The sequence below is a fragment of the Eretmochelys imbricata genome, chromosome 7 (genome assembly GCF_965152235.1).
Source record: "Eretmochelys imbricata isolate rEreImb1 chromosome 7, rEreImb1.hap1, whole genome shotgun sequence".
Taxonomy (NCBI): Eukaryota; Metazoa; Chordata; order Testudines; family Cheloniidae; genus Eretmochelys; species Eretmochelys imbricata.
This window is the reverse complement of record NC_135578.1, coordinates 107,908,166-107,931,127: the sequence shown is the minus strand read 5'-3', so window position 1 is coordinate 107,931,127 and position 22,962 is coordinate 107,908,166. Positions and strand designations below refer to the sequence as shown.

General features: G+C 43.0%; 1 protein-coding gene across 1 annotated transcript in view; it reads left to right on the top strand.

The window, feature by feature from the left end:
- PLPP4 (phospholipid phosphatase 4) overlaps nucleotides 1–22,962 on the top strand; it is a 94,570-nt gene that overhangs the window by 27,468 nt on the left and 44,140 nt on the right. Inside the window, exons 2-5 of the mRNA XM_077822863.1 lie at nucleotides 6,536–6,644; nucleotides 13,818–13,908; nucleotides 16,620–16,683; nucleotides 18,043–18,167. Coding sequence (XP_077678989.1) covers nucleotides 6,536–6,644; nucleotides 13,818–13,908; nucleotides 16,620–16,683; nucleotides 18,043–18,167 — 389 coding nt within the window. The remainder of the gene's footprint in view (nucleotides 1–6,535; nucleotides 6,645–13,817; nucleotides 13,909–16,619; nucleotides 16,684–18,042; nucleotides 18,168–22,962) is intronic.

The following is a 22,962-nucleotide window of genomic DNA, read 5'->3' as shown; positions in this document are numbered from 1 at the left end:
AAATGTGCGGTCTAATGTGACACATTTCAAGAAGTGCAGTGATGCTCATACAACTAGATGCCAGAAGCAATGCCTTGAAGCATCAATGCACATGTATCCATTGTTCTTCATAGCTTGAGGAAATTCATCAAGGCCTAGACATATCAAAGAGTGTGTCTGTGCTTCAAGGCATTCATAGAATCATAGAATATCAGGGTTGGAAGGGACCCCTGAAGGTCATCTAGTCCAACCCCCTGCTCGAAGCAGGACCAATTCCCAGTTAAATCATCCCAGCCAGGGCTTTGTCAAGCCTGACCTTAAAAACCTCTAAGGAAGGAGATTCTACCACCTCCCTAGGTAACGCATTCCAGTGTTTCACCACCCTCTTAGTGAAAAAGTTTTTCCTAATATCCAATCTAAACCTCCCCCACTGCAACTTGAGACCATTACTCCTCGTTCTGTCATCTGCTACCATTGAGAACAGTCTAGAGCCATCCTCTTTGGAACCCCCTTTCAGGTAGTTGAAAGCAGCTATCAAATCCCCCCTCATTCTTCTCTTCTGCAGGCTAAACAATCCCAGCTGCCTCAGCCTCTCCTCATAAGTCATGTGTTCTAGACCCCTAATCATTTTTGTTGCCCTTCGCTGGACTCTCTCCAATTTATCCACATCCTTCTTGTAGTGTGGGGCCCAAAACTGGACACAGTACTCCAGATGAGGCCTCACCAATGTCGAATAGAGGGGAACGATCACGTCCCTCGATCTGCTCGCTATGCCCCTACTTATACATCCCAAAATGCCATTGGCCTTCTTGGCAACAAGGGCACACTGCTGACTCATATCCAGCTTCTCGTCCACTGTCACCCCTACGTCCTTTTCCGCAGAACTGCTGCCTAGACATTCGGTCCCTAGTCTGTAGCTGTGCATTGGATTCTTCCATCCTAAGTGCAGGACCCTGCACTTATCCTTATTGAACCTCATCAGATTTCTTTTGGCCCAATCCTCCAATTTGTCTAGGTCCTTCTGTATCCTATCCCTGCCCTCCGGTGTATCTACCACTCCTCCCATTCCTTGGCATGTCTATCTTTTCCAGTGCCTTGAAACAGATCCTTGAGTCACTGAGACCACTAGATACATGGGGGAAGGTGTCATTTAAGATGTGACCTTACAATAACTGCATTCTCTGAAATTCTAGCAGTAACTTTCATTCATTGTTTGGATATCCAGACACATGTGCTTGTCTATATATGTATGTCTGGATAAGCACCCTCAGGAGCAATCTGTGCTCTCCCTATCCCACTCCACTTTTACAATCAGGGGTGTGAAGTGCCTTAGATATAGTAGAACTATGATTCTTGGTGGCCTTCAACTTTCCCAGAATGACTCGAATGACAATACTGCTATCCTTTCCAAACCATATGGAATGCTCTCAGTTGAGAATGCTTCACCTCCAACTCTCATGCATTTTGTCCTCGGCTCTGCCTAGTATAGAGGAGTTTACTTCTCCAGATTGGCTACTGATGGAGACAAAATCACTGATATATTCATAGCAGCTTGCTGAGGAGGCCAGCAGCCATAGTCTGCACAAGCTGGCGCCTTTGCATATTTTCAACATTCAGCCTCAGATGCGGTGTGTTACCATAATCCAGCGTGGGCATAACTAGCATATGCATCACTGTGGCCAGATCTGCAGTCCAACGGGAGGGTGGCATTTCCTACAGAGCTGCGGGTATGGAAAGGTTTTTTCACCACTTAGGGTAGGTCTTCATTGGAGCTGGGCGGTGCGAGTCCTATTTTGCATAGATGTACCTATGATAGCTCTGCTTGAGCTAGTCCTTAAAAGTAGCTGCAACTGTGGCGGCATGGGTAGCCGCTTGGGCTAGCTACCCCCAAAACAATCCAGTCCTAAACCCCTGGGTACATTCTCAGGTGGTTAGCCCAAGTTGCTGGCTGTGCTGCTGTGGACACATGGCCAGTTTTAGGTCCTATATCGAGCAAAGCTAGCATGCGTATGTCTACACGAGCTGGAATCACACCTCCCAGCTCAAATGGAGACATACCCTGAATCCACCTGATAGTTAGCTTAACAATGTGTCAGACTGGACTCCAAAGCTTCGTTCCGCTGTCATGAATGGTGTGTGTGTGTTTGTGTGCGTGCGTGTTAACAGACAGGAGGACAGGGTCCTGGCTTGTTATCTGAATTTTTTCACAACCACTGAGCAACAGTATTATATCACAATTAGATCTTAAGTGATCTTTTTCAACCGCAGCAAAGCACATATTTCTTAGAGGACTGTACACTTTGTAGCACACGAGGAGTCAGAAGTTCTCAAACATAGCCATACTTGAGTTATCTGAGCACAGAAAAATCATCTGTAAAAAATTTTTACAACAAAAATCTTCTTAATCTGTTAAGATACCATTTCACTGTTTGAGCTAAACAGACTTGATTAGGCCCTACCGAACCAACAAGAAAAATATTGTATGGAAAGTGTGTGTATTGTTTGTTTTAACCTTAGGGTGCCATTTGTCCCTTTGAAAATCTGCCACTGAATCTATGTAAAATATTTGCCTTAACAGAGAACGTTTAAAATCTGACTTGAAGCAATTTTTGTTTTTAAGAATGTCTCAAAATTTATACAGCTGATACATTCAAAAGAAAATAAAATTTGCTGGAAACAATCGTTGAATCCCTTTCTTCAAAGCAAAACAAAAAAGCATTTCTTAGAATATCCTTTATTTGCCAGTCATCCCACAAAAAAATTTAAAAAAATATAAAAAATCACCAGGCGCATGAGAAAGTGTGTTGTTTTTCTCGACTCAGCAGATTTCTTTTTTTAGGAAGTAACCTAAAGGGAAAAGTTTTGTTATTTCTAGCCTTTTTAATGTTCTTGGGTTTATTGACCTTGATTATAGAACTAGCAGAATCCTAAAATCATTGCTATGATTAATTTAATTGCAGTCCTTTGAGAGAGTTTCTGGTTTTCTAAAGTATCAGCTTTATTTCATTTAGTTTTTGGCCCAGACTCATTGTAAATGGGGCTCAATGTATTGTGCATCACAGATTTGTAAATATTCTAGATTTCTGTTCAAGCTTTTAAAAGAATTTGGGTGGTTGTGGGGAAAAAAACGGGGGAAAGAGGATTCAGCCAACAAATTAATGTGGGATTTTTTTTTTGCATATATTATTTGTCAGCCTGTATTGTACTGGGCTTTCTTGTAGCCTTAGCCATGACATTGACAAGAAATTTCAGGTGGATTTCTGAAAGAGCTATGAGACCTGGATGAGAGTTTCTGTTGCAGAGCTTGTGTTCCTATGGCCCAGATTTACAAAGGTATGCAGATAGATGCCTGATTGGACTTACAAAAGTGACTAAGCAAGATAGCTCCCTCAGGGAACGGATGGGTAGGATCCCCTGGGGGACTAACATGAAGGGGAAAGGAGTCCAGGAGAGCTGGCTGTATTTCAAGGAATCCCTGTTGAGGTTACAGGGACAAACCATCCCAATGAGATAATAGAAAGAATAGTAAATATGGCAGGCGACCAGCTTGGCTTAATGGTGAAATCCTAGTGGATCTTAAACATAAAAAAGAAGCTTATAAGAAGTGGAAGGTTGGACATATGACCAGAGAAGAGTATAAAAATATTGCTCGGGCATGTAGGAATGAAATCAGGAGGGCCAAATCGCACCTGGAGCTGCAGCTAGCAAGAGATGTCAAGAGTAACAAGAAGGGTTTCTTCAGGTATGTTGGCAACAAGAAGAAAGCCAAGGAAAGTGTGGGCCCCTTACTGAATGAGGGAGGCAACCTAGTGACAGAGGATGTGGAAAAAGCTAATGTGCTCAATGCTTTTTTTGCCTCTGTCTTCACTAACAAGGACAGCTCCCAGACTGCTGCGCTGGGTATCACAACATGGGGAGTAAATGGCCAGCCCTCTGTGGAGAAAGAGGTGGTTAGGGACTATTTAGAAAAGCTGGACATGCACAAGTCCATGGGGCTGGACGAGTTGCATCCGAGAGTGCTAAAGGAAATGGCGGCTGTGATTGCAGAGCCATTGGCCATTATCTTTGAAAACTCGTGGCGAACGGGGGAAGTCCCGGATACTGGAAAAAGGCTAATGTAGTGCCAATCTTTAAAAAAGGGAAGAAGGAGGATCCTGGGAGCTACAGGCCAGTCAGCCTCACCTCAGTCCCTGGAAAAATCATGGAGTAGGTCCTCAAGGAATCAGTCCTGAAGTACTTACATGAGAGGAAAGTGATCAGGAACAGTCAGCATGGATTCACCAAGGGATGGTCATGCCTGACTAATCTAATCGCCTTCTATGATGAGATTACTGGTTCTGTGGATGAAGGGAAAGCAGTGGATGTATTGTTTCTTGACTTTAGCAAAGCTTTTGACACGGTCTCCCACAGTATTCTTGTCAGCAAGTTAAAGAAGTATGGGCTGGATGAATGCACTTTAAGGTGGGTAGAAAGTTGGCTAGATTGTCGGGCTCAATGGGTAGTGATCAATGGCTCCATGTCTAGTTGGCAGCCGGTGTCAAGTGGAGTGCCCCAGGGGTCGGTCCTGGGACCGGTTTTGTTCAATATCTTCATAAATGATCTGGAGGATGGTGTGGATTGCACTCTCAGCAAATTTGCAGATGATACTAAGCTGGGAGGAGTGGTAGATACGCTGGAGGGCAGGGATAGGATACAAAGGGACGTAGACAAATTGGAGGATTGGGCCAAAAGAAATCTGATGAGGTTCAATAAGGATAAGTGCAGGGTCCTGCACTTAGGACGGAAGAACCCAATGCACCGCTACAGACTAGGGACCGAATGGCTAGGCAGCAGTCCTGCGGAAAAGGACCTAGGGGTGACAGTGGACGAGAAGCTGGATATGAGTCAGCAGTGTGCCCTTGTTGCCAAGAAGGCCAATGGCATTTTGGGATGTATAAGTAGGGGCATAGCGAGCAGATCGAGGGACGTGATCGACATTGGTGAGGCCTCATCTGGAGTACTGTGTCCAGTTTTGGGCCCCACACTACAAGAAGGATGTGGATAAATTGGAGAGAGTCCAGCGAAGGGCAACAAAAATGATTAGGGGTCTGGAACACATGACTTATGAGGAGAGGCTGAGGGAACTGGGATTGTTTAGTCTGCAGAAGAGAAGAATGAGGGGGGATTTGATAGCTGCTTTCAACTACCTGAGAGGTGGTTCCAGAGAGGATGGTTCTAGACTATTCTCAGTGGTAGAAGAGGACAGGACAAGGAGTAATGGTCTCAAGTTGCAGTGGGGGAGGTTTAGGTTGGATATTAGGAAAAACTTTTTCACTCGGAGGGTGGTGAAACACTGGAATGCGTTGCCTAGAGAGATAGTGGAATCTCCTTCCTTAGAAGTTTTTAAGGTCAGGCTTGACAAAGCCCTGGCTGGGATGATTTAATTGGGGATTGGTCCTGCTTTTGAGCAGGGGGTTGGACTAGATGACCTCCTGAGGTCCCTTCCAACCCTGATATTCTATGATTCTATGATTCTAGGTGCCTAACTTCCATTGACTTCAATTAGAGTTAAGAGCTTAAGCACTCTTGTACATCCCACTAGGCACGTAAATACTTTTATAAATGTGGCCCTACATTATTTTTGACTATCCCATTTCCTTCCAAATCCTGCTTTTCTTAGTTGGTTCACATCCCCACCTCCACCTGCATTCCACAATTGTAAGATAAACATCCTTTCTTCCTCTTGAATTTTTCCATCTTTCTAGCATCTCACTTTTGCCTTAAGATGGACAGGTCAGAGGACATGGAGGAATGATTTTAGACTGATATATTTCAAGAACTACAAATCAATCTAGACCTCCAGGTTATCCCCAAAGTTCCAGAGGACACTTCTACCCAATTAAAGTATTGAGACTTTAAAAGACAATCAATCAAAGGTATCTGAACAAGAGAGGAGGGACTTACTTGACTTGACTTCAGTAATAGCTCTTTCCATCTTCAAAGGCTGGACACTGTTACTTGCCCATATTCCAAATCTAAAGAGCTCACCAACTGGGTCTTTTTAGGGGATAAGTGTCTTTTGGAAAAGATGTTTTGTAAAGATTATCCTGTTCTTTCTGTCAATGGGAGAAATTCTCTTCATTGTATCTTTCTATCTGCCTAATGACTATAGGACTACTAGTTTTTGAACCTCAAACTTTGTATCCCAAGACTTGAAATTTGGATGCTATGACTTATCAATTAGTGTTTTTCTTTTTCTGTACATGGCACCTTCTTCCCATGGTATCCTGTTCTAGTTTGTACCTTGAGTAGAAAATAATGGTAATTTATCCCCTTGAGTGCAGTTTAAGATACTCTTTAAAAGGTGCAATTCATGCAATTTTCAGAACCATTTTGCTGAGTGTATATGTATGAAGGTTATATAACTATAACACAGTGGTGTAGGGTGGCAATATGTATGGATGATTAATGGCTGTAGTGTCCTAATTAGTTTTGGGGAGGGGGTTCTGCAAGGCTATTATTTCAATCTCCATCATCTTTTTGAACTGGAAAAAATATCTTTTATTGTTATGTTTAGTTTTACAGAGTTTTTGGATCCATTCCAGAGAGTTATCCAGCCAGAAGAAATCTGGCTTTATAAAAATCCTTTGGTACAATCAGACAACATACCTACACGCCTCATGTTTGTAAGTACCAGAGATTTAATGGATCATTTGACAGCTATATGAACTGTAAACTAAACACACTTTCATTTGATAACAGGAAAACTTGTGTAAATATAGACTGTTCCTTGGGTTCTGATTATGATAAGATTCAAAACCATGTAAGCCTGAACGTATTCATAATATGAGAAATGTTACAGAGCATGCTTAGAAAAAACGCAACGAACAGTGCAGGAGGAGCGGAAGTCCCATATTCTGAATTCTATATTGATGGTGCTGTTTCAGATTTAAGCAAGAGTTCACTAATGGATGTGAGGTATGATAGAAAGGCTCCTGCATTAGGTGTCTGGGCACTTTTGAAAATCCCACTAGGCATCTATCTGCATCCCTAAGCACCTAACTACCTTTCTTAGTGCCCTTTGGCACCTTTGAAAATTTTACCCCAAATCTCTACATTATGATTTGCTCACGTTCACAGCCCCTTTGTGTTGGTTTTCTGTGAACAGTCAAGGGGTCAATGGGAGATCAGGGTGCCCAGTATATCACAGAATCAGGCTTTCAAGAATCCTAGCACTCACCTGACATGACAGTGTTATTGTTCACCTTGCCACGCCCAGCAGAGTTCATATGCACATGCAGGAATGGTTTTAAGCTAGTGGGAGCAACTTATATCAAGGTACCTTTACAATACTAGCTTTCAGCACTTATTGTGGAGAGATACTACACTTATTTAAATAAGTCCCTGGCACTGAGTACCTCCCCGCCCATCATACCAGTTACCTCCACATACAGAGCATATATTTTTAGAAGTCAGTGGACATAATTCTACGGGTGGAAAAATTCCTACAGTATCTCCACCAGCTTGTGTGGAATTACCTCAGGGAAATCCTGGTTCCCTTGAAGTCAAAAGGAGTTTGCCACTGACTTCAGTGGGGCCAGGGTTTCCCTGTGAGTCTTTTGTCTTTAAGGTCAGTGGCTTTAATTCAGAAGGAAGGCAAAACAAATGATGTAGTTTGATGATTTTTGTCTTTGGACAAGAGAGTAAATCCAAAGTTAATAAATATTTTTAGTTATATAGCTGATAAATTGAGCGTGCTTCTTATTTACGAGACAATAATCCTGTTCTGACCAAACAAAGTCAAAAGCTGAAGTCCAAGATGTTTAATCGCCCAGGATACAGTTATTACTAAGTTAGGAGGAAGCCTCATTAAGTATTTCCCCATCACAATAGGGTGAAAAAGTTAAATGAAAAGCAGACATTTTGAACAGTGTAAAAAGATAGAGGCAGATGGAGCCAGGAGCCTAATTCTCACACAGAGTGGTATCTTGCTTCATGAGCAGCCCCACTGAAATCAGTGAAGTAAGGTACTACTCCTTCAGTGTACGAGGGTCAGCGAATCCTGCCCAAAATTTGCTTTGGGCATATAGTTGATGAGTTCTTAGGGCAGTAGTGAATAACTGTGCAGGGGGTTGCAGCAATGTGGAAATCACATTAAAAAAATAAAATGGCCGTGGGAGAAGTAGGAAAGATAATGCATTAGATGTCATAGAGGACATCCAGTGGTTCATAAGTAGCAAGAATGTAAGGGTGGTACATTTGATCCTTATCTTTCTCCTACCCCAAATGCCAGTTTTTGGCATATTGTAGGGCAGCTGAAAGCACCAGTGCAGCTGTGAGTCAGTAACCATGTGCTCGGATTGGCTTAGACCAGGGTGGGCAAACTTTTTGGTCAGAGGGCCACATCGGGGGGGTTGCGAAACGGTATGGAGGGCCAGGTAGAGAAGGCTGTGCCTCCGCAAACAGCCTGGCCCCAACCCCCTATGCTCCCCCTCCCACTTCCCGCCCCCGACTGCCCCCCTCAGAACTCCCGACTCATCCAACCCCCCCGCCCCCGCTCCTTGTCTCCTGACCGCCCCCTCCTGGGATCCCCTGCCTCTAACGGCCCCCCCGGCACCCCACCCCCTATCCAACCCCCCTGCTCCCTGTCCCCTGACTGCCCCGACCCCTATCCACACCCCACCCCCTGACAGGCCCCCCTGGACCCCCGACCCATCCAATGCCCCCCCACTCCTTGTCTCCTGATGAACCCTCCTGGGACCCCCGTCCCTAACTGCCCCCCCCAGGACCCCACCCCATCCAACCCCCTGCTCCCTGTCTCCTGACCGCCCCCACCCCACAAAACCTCCGTCCCATCCAACCACCCCCTGTCCTCTGACTGCCCACCGGGACCTCCTGCCCCTTATCCAACCACCGCCCTCCCTGCCCCCTTACCAGGCCACTCAGAGCGGCAGGACAGGCTTATTGGAAAGCCTGGGAGGTGGGCGGGCGCAAGCCATGCTGCCCTTGTGGTGGCATGGCTGCAGGGGAGGGGGGACAGCAGGGGAGGGGCCGGGGGCTAGCCTCCCTGGCCAGGAGCTCAGGGGCCAGGAGCTCAGGACAGGCCAGGCAGGGACATAGTTTGCTCATCTCTGTCTTAGACTATTCACTCAGTAAAAGGCAGCTCATCTGTGAGTGACTCCTTGAATTAAGAAACTTGATCTTATTTCTTTAATTAAAACAAAAACAAAACACACACACACACACACCTGTTATTTACTTTCATAATTGAAGGTGCTTCCTGTTACCAGCGTCATAAACCAATTTTAAAATGAATGTCCAAACAAAGAATTATTTAGCATTTGTTACAAAGTCCTACATTTAGAACACTGGGCAGTTTTAAAGTCCAGAGAAAAGTCATGAATAGTCTAGCTCCAGACTCAAGTTAGGCTAAATCTGCATGTTGGCAAAGGGGAAGAACAGGAAGGGACTTCACTGTTCTGTGTCTTCAAGGACAGGCATGCATAGGATATTCATGGCTGACCCTGCAAAGTGCTGAGTACCCTCAGCTCCCACTGAAGGTTGAGGGAGTGCCCCTCCCAGGAACTGCTCAGCACAGCACCTTGTGGCTTTAGGCATTTACACAGTCCATCACATCTGCTAACTGTTTAATAAGACAAGTGAGTGCTTTACTCAGTACCAGGTGTTTGCTTAGGTGGATTCCACTCTAATTTCTATACTATAGAAAAATATGCCTTCCCCAATCAATGGTTCACAACCTGCAGCCCGTGGGCCACTTGTGGCCCGATCAGCACACAGCTGCGGCCCATGTGACATCATCAGGGCCATACAGGTAGCATTGGATGCTGCCCACATAACGAATTGCGGGCCACATATGCAGCCCACAGTGGTAAATAGGTTGAGAACCACTGGATCATAGCCTGACCAACCCATGTGCATGCTTCCCTGCTTGAGCTCCTGAACCATGGTCCCAGCCCCTAAACATTCCAGCCAGTGGGGCTAAGCTGGTGTGGTGCAGGAAGGGTAGTATTCTGGCATGGGTAAGTAGCAGATTACTACCCCCCTGGAGTAAGGGGAGAATATGACTCCTTCCCAATGCTGCTTCCAGGACCGCACTGCTATACTGCCCTTTACACAGGCTCCGAGGGTGAGCATACAATCTAGCCCTAAATCATTAAAGTATGCTATCAAGCAATAAAGCAGCATGGAAGTGAAAAATCAGTATTTTTCACCATACAAATTAAATTTTGTGTGCCAATGGATTTTATTGAAGTAATCAGAGACAACAACAAGTGCTTTTCTGGGAGATTTGTGCAACTTCCATTTATCTTTAGGCTGCCAAGATGAATAATGAATGTGCTAGACTTTTACTGGTGTCTCACCCATCAAGGCAATATTAGCAGATTTCACTGAATCATGAGGGGGATGTTATTATCTAGACCCTTGTGACATATATTATAGATGTGAGCCCTGCACGGTTCTATTATGGAAGTAAAAGGCAATCTCTGGTAGGTCAGGTTTAGCTTATACATATATTGCACTGATGAGTAAATTGATTTCCTAACATAAAAACGGCCATACTGAGGCAGACCAATGGTTCATCTATCCTATTATCCGGTCTTCCAACAATGGCTAGTGTGAGATGCTTGAGAAGGAATGAACAGAACAGGGCAATTATCAAATGATCCGTACCCTGATGCCAGGCCTAGCTTATTGCAGTCAGAGGTTTCGGGACACCCAGAGCATGGGGTTATCAATTGATGTTTTCAAATGACCAATAACAGCCAACACAATGAGTTGCAAATGTGAACAGTTCTGAATCTCCATAACAAATCCATCAGTTTGTTAAAAATATATGAAAACCTGGAGTGTTACCAGACGGATTGTGCAACATTTTGGATTTAGTTTCTGCTTTACTTCTATCCTTTGTTGATATCTTCTGTTGCTCCTGTCCGTTCAAAAGATTTCTAACTCCCCTGTTTCATCTGTATAAGCTATAAGTCTGTCAGCGAGGCTATAGTTTGACATGTTATTCAATAATGGAAGACAGATTTGGTCTTTGTGTGTGTTGGGAATCCTTCTTTTTAAAAATAATAATAAGCCTAGATTTTACACTAACCATTTTTTTCACTGTCTCTGATCATAGGGTTTAATTTCTGTTTTCAGAGAGAGATGGAGATGTTTGCATTCCTATGGTAAAAGAAATAAAGTCCATTCTTAGCACTGTATTCTGCCACCAGTCCACACAGGAGATTCAACTGGAACGAAAGATGTTCTGCACAAAAATTTATGGCATGCTTAATAAAATGTAAAAATAGGGAGCCATTTCCTGCTGTCAATTTCACCCTTATTATTCACTCAAGTCAATGGGGTTGCACGGATATAAGAGAGAGTGGAATCTGGACCAGGATAAATTATAACAGCAATAAATACTTTGCACTTTTATATAGCTCACTACGTCTGATGATTTAAAAGAGCTTAATATTGGCTCTGAGCATGGGGTATTATTTCCATTTTTCAGAAGGGTGAACTAGGACACAGAGGCCTCTTCGTCCTAGTTCCCCAAGTCTCCATCAGTTTCTCCATCTTTTATTTAAATGGGACTACTCAAGGAGTAAGATACTACTCAGTGTAAACAAAGGTAGCACAATCTGGCCCGGGTTAAATGGCCTGCCCAAGCTAGCATGGCAGACAAATCAGTACCATAATGTACAGTTTAATTTTCAGGTTCTCTAAAACATCCTAGGCAGCTTATTTTCACTTGCTCTGCTATGCAATATAATTAACTGCCTGCAGTAGCAGAGCTGTACGAGCAGCATCCCTGCTGAAGGACACGCCTCACAAGAATCCAGACTGCGTCTTTGCAATCAAGCATTTATTGCAACGTGATCCATCCGCCAAAGGCCAAACTCTTCCTTTAATGGGAATGTCATTAAGGTCCCCAGGAGTCATGCACATGCATCCAAGGTAGATTTTGTCTGCAAGTTCCTTTGCCAGACAAGAATGGCACACAATATGCTATTGCTGAACCTTGCTTCCCTAGAGTTTAGTTGTAGATCTTTGGGAGCTGTTCCCCACCACCACCCCACCACCCATAATTTTTGACCCAGATTAAGCAACCTGCCATTGGCTCCACTCCAGTACACTTGTTCTGTACATCATAAGGCTCAGATCCCCTAATGCTCCAGAAAAGTCAGCTCAGTGCACTTTTGCAGATTTGGGAAAAATATTAAGAAAAGATTTAAGCATCCCCAAGCTCTGGAAAAGCTTGTGCTGGATTCTTCTACCCTTATTCACACTGAGTAGTATCTTACTCCACAAGTGGTCCTTTTGAAGTGAATGGATTTTCTTACGAAGAAAAAACACTATTCAACACAAGAAAATTGAGGTCTGAATATGAGTGGGTTTTTTTTTAACCTGAGGCAGTAGTAAAGAATGGCAACCAAATTCCAACACTGATGGATTTTGTGAGATTTGTGATAAGTATGATGGGATATGTGACGGCTATGTGTTTCACAGCAGTGAGCCCATGCATTTCCAAGTAGTTAATCCCTAGATCAGTGGTTCCCAGACTTGTTCCACTTCTTGTTCAGGGAAAGCCTCTGGTGGGCCGGACCGGTTTGTTTACATGCTGCGTCCACAGGTTCGGCTGATCGCGGCTCCCAGTGGCCACAGTTCGCTGCTCCAGGCCAATGGGAGCTACAGGAAGCGGTGCGGGCCGAGGGACGTACTGGCCACTGCTTCCAGCAGCTCCCATTGGCCTGGAGCAGCAAACCATGGTCACTGGAAGCCGCGATTGCCGCGTCCGCAGTTTCGGCCAGGTAAACAAACCGGCCCACCCCACCACGGGCTTTCCCTGCACAAGTGGCGGAACAAGTTTGGGAACCACGGCCCTAGGCTGTAAAGTGACCTATAATCCTGTTGTTTATGGAAGCCAGGAAAAGGACATTTTTAGATATATGAAGCAAGTTAGCACAGTGAGTTCAGTTAGAAGTATTTTTCTGTTAGGAATCTGTACAGAGGAAAATATTGGATCAGCAAAATAGTAAGTAGGCCGTTTGCTTTTGTGCACCGCCAGTTACATATGCTAAATAGTTCATTCTTTTCAAACTACAGTACGGTATATTTATGGTGAGTTGTTCACCAAGAATTTTAACTGTGACCAGCCTGCATGAAATACAGCACAAATAATGCACCTGTCTGACATGCTTTGTCACATTGAGCAGTAGTTTCTTTGTGAATAGCCCCACTGGTGAAATTGGGTTCAATGAGATTACCAACATACTTAATACAAGGGTGGCAGAATCAGGTCCAATACTATTTTCTAGTGTCTAATTTGCAAACTATGGTCCGGACCCTGAAGCACATGAGCAACTTTACTCAATAAATAAAGTTACCTATTTGCTTCTTTGTTTGCAGGCTCAGGGTCTACAACCTGACATGTTTTACTCTATTAAACATTACATTGTTGTGTGTGATATATGTGTTTCTTAATAGATCAGAAAGGTGAAGAACTTGCTTATCCACTTCTAGAAAACAAACGTACAGAGATGTAGTTGTTGGCAATACTGAGTCATGATCTTTATGCAGTGTTCTTTTTCATTTGCAAAACTGACACTTTAAATGTAGCTCCAAGTAATTACAAATCAATTATAACCCATAATTAGGTTACAATTTTTAAGTATATTCATTGCCCTCTAGTTACAGGTATAAATCGTCCCACTTTGCTCAAGGTCAGGAGTTCAATAAAGATTATTCAGCCATCCGGTCTAAGTGGCGCTAACTGGAACTAATTATTAATCCGTGGGGATGACAGGGAGCTGATGCTCTCACACGTGATTATTTGTTATCTCTCCCAGGCAATTTCATTCCTCACGCCACTGGCTGTCATTTTTGTGGTGAAAATAATCCGGCGGACAGATAAGACTGAAATTAAAGAAGCCTTCTTAGGTAAAGTAGATTGATTTTTAAGATGGCAAGTGCATAAGAGTTCCTACCGGTGATTGTTCTAATTAGTATTCCAAGCCCTGAAAATGTGGGTGAAATGCTGGTTCCACTGAAGTCAAGAAAATCTTTAAAAAATCTCTCTCTTTTACATACTTTTCTAAGCCTATGAATTCCATGCCTTGTTTCTACATTCTCCTGATCAAATCAGATTGTGGTACTTGCTGGGTAAGGTAATGAAACTCAGCTGAGATCTTTCTAATGTTGATTGGCTAGAATCTGTGGCAGTCAGCTCCTTTATTCTCTATGCCACAGTGAATTCCTGTTTATTTCCAAGTGCAATTTAAGGCAGTGGTGTTAATTTGTAAAGCTCTCTGTGGTCTGGGTCCTTACTGACTACAATAAGAGACCTTCAAATTGTCTCTGTACACTTCACCCTACAAAAGTCTGAGATCAGCCAAAGAACTTTTGCCAATAGTTATGGTTTCAAACATTTGGAGCTTAGTGGCAGGGTATTTGTAGTGAAGAGTCCATGACTGGAATTTTTTGCCCTTTTGCTGGTGAAGCAGAGCTTGAGTTTGTTGATTTTCAGATCATGGGCTAAGACCCATATATTTGCCCAGACTTTTGTCTGTGCTAGACTGGATGTAAAGGGTATTAGTGCTAAAATCAATTTTTGGAAGAGTGGAATTCTTTTGGAGCTTGTTCACCTATTCTGGTGTTATATCAGCTGGAGAAAAGAGATTGTTTTCTGATGCTGCCAGTACTTGGCAGTTTGTTGTTAAATTTATCATGAGCAATGTTTTATTGATGAAAATGTATTTAGTAGGCAGGGGGAACATGCATTTATACATATAAAAATATATAGTCATGGTGCTGGTTTTCATTCTGTCTCTCTCATTTCAAAAGCAAAGGAGCTCTGGATCTGTCTCCATGGTTTGTTCTCCCTCCATGGCTTAGGGATACTTTAGATTGGTATTTTCTATCTTTTTTTTTTCTTTCCCTATTTTGGACTGCTGTTACCATTAGCCCTAAAATGCCCAGATAATAAAAAATAGCCTCAAAAAAAGACACCAAATCACACAAGACACCACAATTTTAATGTTTTACAAAATATCCCAATGTTCAATATTTGCATAAATTCAAACCTTTTATGTGCTGGTTATATTCAAAGAGATAATTCAGACCCAAAATGGGCATGATCTTCAGCTGGTGTAGATCCACTGACTTTGATGATGCTATGCTGAGTTACACCAGATGGGGATCTGGCCCATTGCATTCTGCCCACAACAAAAAATAAAAAATAAGAAACTGTTATTCTAAACTATTATTTTCTTTTGGAACTCTTTGATTCTGCTGGGAAAATGTTTGAAAATGCTGGTTGTGATTCTCCACTGCTTTGCCCCGGTCTAGCCATTAACATACATGTTAACTGAATGCAGGTCTTAGTTCTCCAGCCACTTACACCGATGGTAGCATTTTATAGCCAGATTCCACTCACTTTGCATAAACGTAAATGGCAACACAAGATGGAAGGCTGTGTGCAGAATCACACAGTGTAACTCAGGAAATTTCATATATATGTTTCTCGCATTTTATTACCATTCTCTTTAAAGGGAAATACAGTGCTGTGATGCTACTGGTCAAAGGTATTTGATCTTATAGAAAATTTCTATTGAGCACATGCAATCATCATAAAAAACTGAGAGAGTAAGAGATAGCAAATGACCAGAGATGTTGAAAGTAGAAGGTAGGGGACTGTGTTGAACAATACTGCTGTCCTTGGTATCAATTTGTTCCTTTATTTCTGCCAGCAGCCTTGTAAATGGCTGGAAAAACACCTTCCCCCCCCTTCTCTCTGAAAGACCTAGTATTTGATTTTAAAAAAGAGAAAAAATAGACAAAACTTATGATGTACAGAGTCATCAGGCAAGATTTTGTGGATACAGAATGATAAGTGCTAGTGAAGTTCTGGAGTACAACAAGTAAGACATCGATGCAACGAGATAATAGCCTGATGTCTTCTTCTTCTAGCTTTACTCACATCTATATAGGATTGGCCTTTGAGTCCTTCCTCTTCATTCTACTCTTTACATAATAGCCTGATATAGGTGTCGTAATCAACTCACATTGCATTGACTGTTCTACGAAAATAAGAGATCTGCCTGATAGGCTTGCCAAAAAGAAATGCAATGCAATGGTTCTTGCATTACACCATGTAGCTATAACATAGACTGCAGCATTAAAGCAATTTAAATCCAAACAGAAAGGAATATATGAGCCTGATGAAGTCAATGAAAAAGCTTCTGTGGGAGTTAGATCAGGCCCTTTGTGAACACTGGTGAACTTTTCTTAAATACAAATAAAAAGTAGGCTATTTCCATACTATAATGGATTGACATTTAATTATAAAGTTCCTCATTTATTATTAATTATTATTACTTATTATGTCAGCACTATGGCTGGTTCTTTTTTTTTTGCAAAATATATTGTTCCTTTTTTCCCTTTAGCACAACAGAATCAGACCAGGATTATTACCCTGTTCTGCAGTTTACTGTCAGCCAAAACAATGGGGTTATTAAAATCTTTCAGCTATACTGAAGAATCCAATTTCAATCTATGAAAAGTTTCAGTTCATAAATCAAATGCTGTAACACTAGAATTTATAACTTGTTACCTAGGTTGTTGTTGTTCTCTTTGTTCATTTTGTTTTTTAGCTGTTTCCTTGGCTCTCGCTCTGAATGGAGTCTGCACAAATACTATTAAATTAATAGTGGGGAGGTAAGTCTTGTCATGTTCTAAGTGATGGCTTAAACTGTCAAATTAAGATTGTCTATCTATAATCCATTTTAATATAAAGACTAAGCAAGGCTCCAGAACACACTGGATTAGCAGAGATTCCTGTTACCCTGTCCTCACCCCCGGAAAAGATGGCGCATATCGTCATTATGTGACATATGACTGGCAGGATTCTTTGCTGTCAGCTTTTGGAGTTTGTGTGGCAGGTAGACTAGTTTGAAGATCCAGACAAGCAAGAAAAGGTGTAAATTGAAATCTATACATTTTACTGGTGTCACATAAGGGGAACAGTCACAGTGTGCGGGGGTTCAGCTGCCAGTTCCCACTAGCACAACAAAATTTAAATCAATTCATGGTTCTGCATTTCAAGTATACATGCTACTGTCCATGAGATCTTCCATCAGTAGCAGCATCCATCAGGATTGCCAAACTCAGGAGTCCATTACCAATGGACTCCTGAAAGGGCTGTCTCATATTGTTTCAGGAGTGGAGCATACAAAGTATCTCTGCTTATATTTTGACACGCATCCTGCTCCACCCCAACACTGCTCTGCAGGCACTCATAATACTTAGCACTTTTCACTTTAAAAGCGTTTTACAAACATAACTAACTGATCCTCACAAGAGCCCTGGGAGGTGGGTAAGTATCACTAGCTCCATTCTACACATAGGGAAATGGAAGCGGAGAAGTTAATTGACTTGTCCCAGGAGTCAAGCCCAGATCCTCATAAGTATTTAAGTGCCTGACTCCCATTGAAGTGACTGGCAGTTAGGTGCCTAAATGCCACTGAGGATCTGAACCTCAGCATCTGGACTGGGATTAGAATTCTGTAGTTCCTTGATCCCAGTTCTTTAGTCTAACCAGCAGGCCATACCTCCTCTTATAGTAACAGGTAAGGGTGCTACTGAGCAGAGTCAACAAGCCCTGTGCAACCCCATGGAACATGTGTGGTAATTATTGATCTATTGGATAGCCTGCTTGATCACTGAGCACGATGAGCAGGTTGACTGAGTTATGGGATATGCAATGCGTAGCCCTGCATATTCCCTTTCAGGATCGAGCCTATACATGCCCATCAGGAATGAGCCTGTCAGAAAGCAGAGATGCCACCATCCAGCTGCTGCTAGCACACTCTGCTGGAAGTTTTCCTACAGACAGCATGTGTGCAAAAGTTTGGCAGGAAGGAAGGAATAAAGAAACATATCTATTGCTACCACATGCAGAATAAAAAGAAGGAAGTAAACTCTCTTTATGTGATAGTCAGTAAATTTAATAATCACTTTGAGGTTCATTTATAACTACAGCTCTTATATTTCAAATGTCCATGGTGTTTTTTGTAGACCTCGTCCCGATTTCTTTTACCGCTGCTTTCCAGATGGAGTAATGAACTCTGAAATGCACTGCACAGGTGATCCAGATCTGGTGTCCGAAGGCAGAAAGAGTTTTCCCAGTATCCACTCTTCCTGTAAGTTCGTTCAAATACCACTCATCTTTGGCAATGTTATCCTCATCTATGTGTTAGCATTGCTATTTCTGATGGATCATGCACCTGGTTTTAGCTGGAGGGAACAGTACTTTTGTAGAAAACACCTGGCTTGAACTTTTTGACATTACCCCTTTTAAACACTTAGGCTCTGCTTCTGTGACCCTTTCTTATCTTGAGCACTACCTTACTCCACAGGCCATCCCATTCAATTCATCCAGACAATTTGTAGAGTTGCTCAAGGTGAGAGAGGATGACAGAATTGAGAACTGTATGTAAGATTTGTGTCACAGGTTTCCAGCATTATGGGACCCCAGCCTCTGACTGGGGCAGGGGAAGGTGTCTACAAATATTAAATTGTGTTTTATTTCATTAGTTATATTCAAATGAAATATGCTTGAATTGAGCAGGAGTTGATTAATTTATTTATTGAGTTTTGAAAAAATTGCAAATAATGCATCATTAGTTCTTTTTTAGCACTACTTCATGAACACAAAGTTGAGTCATTAAGGTGGCTTATCTGTACAGGTTGACATTTATCCATATCTTTACAGTTTCACAGTGATGTTTCCTTACAGTATTCCATATCCTAGAGTTTTTACTTTTGTTTCAGTGTCATGGGCTGGACTGTGAGGGGACAGAGGGCTGTAAAAGGGAATAAGACTGCTTCCCCATCCTTACATTCTTGTCTAGTGTCAAAGCACACACAGGGATAAGTAAGAGCTGTGTGCTCATTCCAAGGAGGTAGATGGAGAGCTTTGACTCCACCCTTAATGTGCTAGCACAGATGATTCCTCACATAATGGGAGGCAGTAAATCAGTAGCAAATTACTATCCGCTGGAGTATAGCGGGAATTGAGGCACAGTTCTTTCCATTGGCTGCTCCTAGAACAGTGTAGCTTCTCACCACCACATCAATAGGGCTTGTGGCAGGCTCAGAATCTAGCTCATATATGGTGAGCAGTGCATGGGAGAACTGGAGGTCCTGGTGATGTCAAGGAATTATGACGTGATTGGAATAACAGAGGCTTGGTGGGATAACTCACATGACTGGAATACTGTCATGGATGGTTATAAACTGTTCAGGAAGGACAGGCAGGGCAGAAAAGGTGGGGGGAGTAGCACTGTATGTAAGGGAGCAGTATGACTGCTCAGAGCTCCGGTACGAAACTGCAGAAAAACCTGAGCGTCTCTGGATTAAGTTTAGAAGTGTGAGCAACAAGAGTGATGTAGTGGTGGCAATCTGCTATAGACCACCAGACCAGGGGGATGAGGTGGATGAGGCTTTCTTCCGGCAACTCGCAGAAGCTACTAGATCGCATGCCCTGGTTCTCATGGGTGACTTTAATTTTCCTGATATCTGCTGGGAGAGCAATACAGCGGTGCATAGACAATCCAGGAAGTTTTTGGAAAGCGCAGGGGACAATTTCCTGGTGCAAGTGCTAGAGGAGCCAAATAGGGGGGGAGCTTTTCTTGACCTGCTGCTCACAAACAGGGAAGAATTAGTGGGGGAAGCAAAAGTGGATGGGAACCTGGGAGGCAGTGACCATGAGTTGGTTGAGTTCAGGATCCTGACACAGGGAAGAAAGGTAAGCAGCAGGATATGGACCCTGGACTTCAGGAAAGCAGACTTTGACTCCCTCAGGGAACGGATGGGTAGGATCCCCGGGGGACTAACATGAAGGGGAAAGGAGTCCAGGAGAGCTGGCTGTATTTCAAGGAATCCCTGCTGAGGTTACAGGGACAAACCATCCCCATGAGATAATAGAAAGAATAGTAAATATGGCGGGCGACCAGCTTGGCTTAACGGTGAAATCCTAGCGGATCTTAAACATAAAACAGAAGCTTACAAGAAGTGGAAGGTTGGACATATGACCAGGGAAGAGTATAAAAATATTGCTCGGGCATGTAGGAATGAAATCAGGAGGGCCAAATCACACCTGGAGCTGCAGCTAGTAAGAGATGACAAAAGTAACAAGAAGGGTTTCTTCAGGTATGTTGGCAACAAGAAGAAAGCCAAGGAAAGTGTGGGCCCCTTACTGAATGAGGGAGGCAACCTAGTGACAGAGGATGTGGAAAAAGCTAATGTGCTCAATGCTTTTTTTGCCTCTGTCTTCACTAACAAGGACAGCTCCCAGACTGCTGCGCTGGGCATCACAACATGGGGAGTAAATGACCAGCCCTCTGTGGAGAAAGAGGTGGTTAGGGACTATTTAGAAAAGCTGGACGTGCACAAGTCCATGGGGCCGGACGAGTTGCATCCGAGAGTGCTAAAGGAAATGGCGGCTGTGATTGCAGAGCCATTGGCCATTATCTTTGAAAACTCGTGGCGAACGGGGGAAGTCCCAGATGACTGGAAAAAGGCTAATGTAGTGCCAATCTTTAAAAAAGGGAAGAAGGAGGATCCTGGGAACTACAGGCTAGTCAGCCTCACCTCAGTCCCTGGAAAAATCATGGAGCAGGTCCTCAAGGAATCAATCCTGAAGCACTTACATGAGAGGAAAGTGATCAGGAACAGTCAGCATGGATTCACCAAGGGATGGTCATGCCAGACTAATCTAATCGCCTTCTATGATGAGATTACTGGTTCTGTGGATGAAGGGAAAGCAGTGGATGTATTGTTTCTTGACTTTAGCAAAGCTTTTGACACGGTCTCCCACAGTATTCTTGTCAGCAAGTTAAAGAAGTATGGGCTGGATGAATGCACTGTAAGGTGGGTAGAAAGTTGGCTAGATTGTCGGGCTCAACGGGTAGTGATCAATGGCTCCATGTCTAGTTGGCAGCCGGTGTCAAGTGGAGTGCCCCAGGGGTCGGTCCTGGGGCCGGTTTTGTTCAATATCTTCATAAATGATCTGGAGGATGGTGTGGATTGCACTCTCAGCAAATTTGCGGATGATACTAAACTGGGAGGAGTGGTAGATACGCTGGAGGGCAGGGATAGGATACAAAGGGACGTAGACAAATTGGAGGATTGGGCCAAAAGAAATCTGATGAGGTTCAATAAGGATAAGTGCAGAGTCCTGCACTTAGGACGGAAGAACCCAATGCACAGCTACAGACTAGGGACCGAATGTCTAGGCAGCAGTTCTGCGGAAAAGGATGTAGGGGTGATAGTGGACGAGAAGCTGGATATGAGTCAGCAGTGTGCCCTTGTTACCAAGAAGGCCAATGGCATTTTGGGATGTATAAGTAGGGGCATAGCGAGCAGATCGAGGGACGTGATCGTTCCCCTCTATTCGACATTGGTGAGGCCTCATCTGGAGTACTGTGTCCAGTTTTGGGCCCCACACTACAAGAAGGATGTGGATAAATTGGAGAGAGTCCAGCGAAGGGCAACAAAAATGATTAGGGGTCTGGAACACATGACTTATGAGAAGAGGCTGAGGGAACTGGGATTGTTTAGTCTGCAGAAGAGAAGAATGAGGGGGGATAGGATAGCTGCTTTCAACTACCTGAGAGGTGGTTCCAGAGAGGATGGTTCTAGACTATTCTCAGTGGTAGAAGAGGACAGGACAAGGAGTAATGGTCTCAAGTTGCAGTGGGGGAGGTTTAGGTTGGATATTAGGAAAAACTTTTTCACTAGGAGGGTGGTGAAACACTGGAATGCGTTACCTAGGGAGGTGGTAGAATCTCCTTTCTTAGAAGTTTTTAAGGTCAGGCTTGACAAAGCCCTGGCTGGGATGATTTAATTGGGGATTGGTCCTGCTGTGAGCAGGGGGTTGGACTAGATGACCTCCTGAGGTCCCTTCCAACCCTGATATTCTATGATTCTATGTGTATAGTACATATGTCACGTTCAAGTAACTTGAAGTATTTGCAATACATCCCCAGATGGTGGTTCCTTACATCTGGTTGCAATCAGCTTGGTTCAGCATAGTGAAAAATTACACCTATACAGATTTTGATAACTGCATGCTTACTTCAAGTACTGTAAATATACAGAGATGTACTAATAAGGGACCTGTGCTGAGCGCATATTAAAAATATAGCACCACGTCTATAGAATAATGTTCAACACTAATGTTATGTGAATTACAGTGTCCCTTCCCCATGCTGGAACATATTTCAGTATAAATTGGGGGCTGCAAAGTTTAGGTACTAGAGGACATTCAGTGTACTTTTCCCCAGAGGCTAAGAACATCATTGGCTGTAATGTGCTCCGGTCTGTATTGTTGCACAGCCCAGGAGCCGACCACTGTTCCCATACCAAGATTCCCTGTCATATAGCAAAGTACATTATTGATGTGCCCCTGGGCCAGAGTGTATATTTGGGATCGATTTTTTTAAAAACTAGGTTGGATTTGTAAGCAATGAGTTGTAAATTGACTTTATGCAACATCAGTAGGGGTACGGACCAAAATTCTGAGAACACCTTTTTCCTCCATCGGTTAACATAACTTTATTATACAGTTTAGATTATTATATTTCTAACCACAAAACCTTTTATTACGAAGTGATGCTACTGAGAGGATATTATATACACAGCAATTTGTATCTGTTGGTAATCCTGTGCTAAAGTGCAGCAGTTCGGAAATTGCTACAAATCCTTAGTTGTTTCCAATTTGATGCCATTATATGGCAGTGTTGTATGCTCTGAAGACTCAGAAAGCAGTTTATAATAAATATTTTATTTCCGCACAGGAAAAAGAAACTATTCTAAGATTACATTTTTACTTCGGTACCCACCAAACTTTCTATATAGCAAGGGGTATCCAGATTATAGGATTAACGAGTGTTTATAAAATTAAATTTAAAAAATCATAATCATTGTAAATTA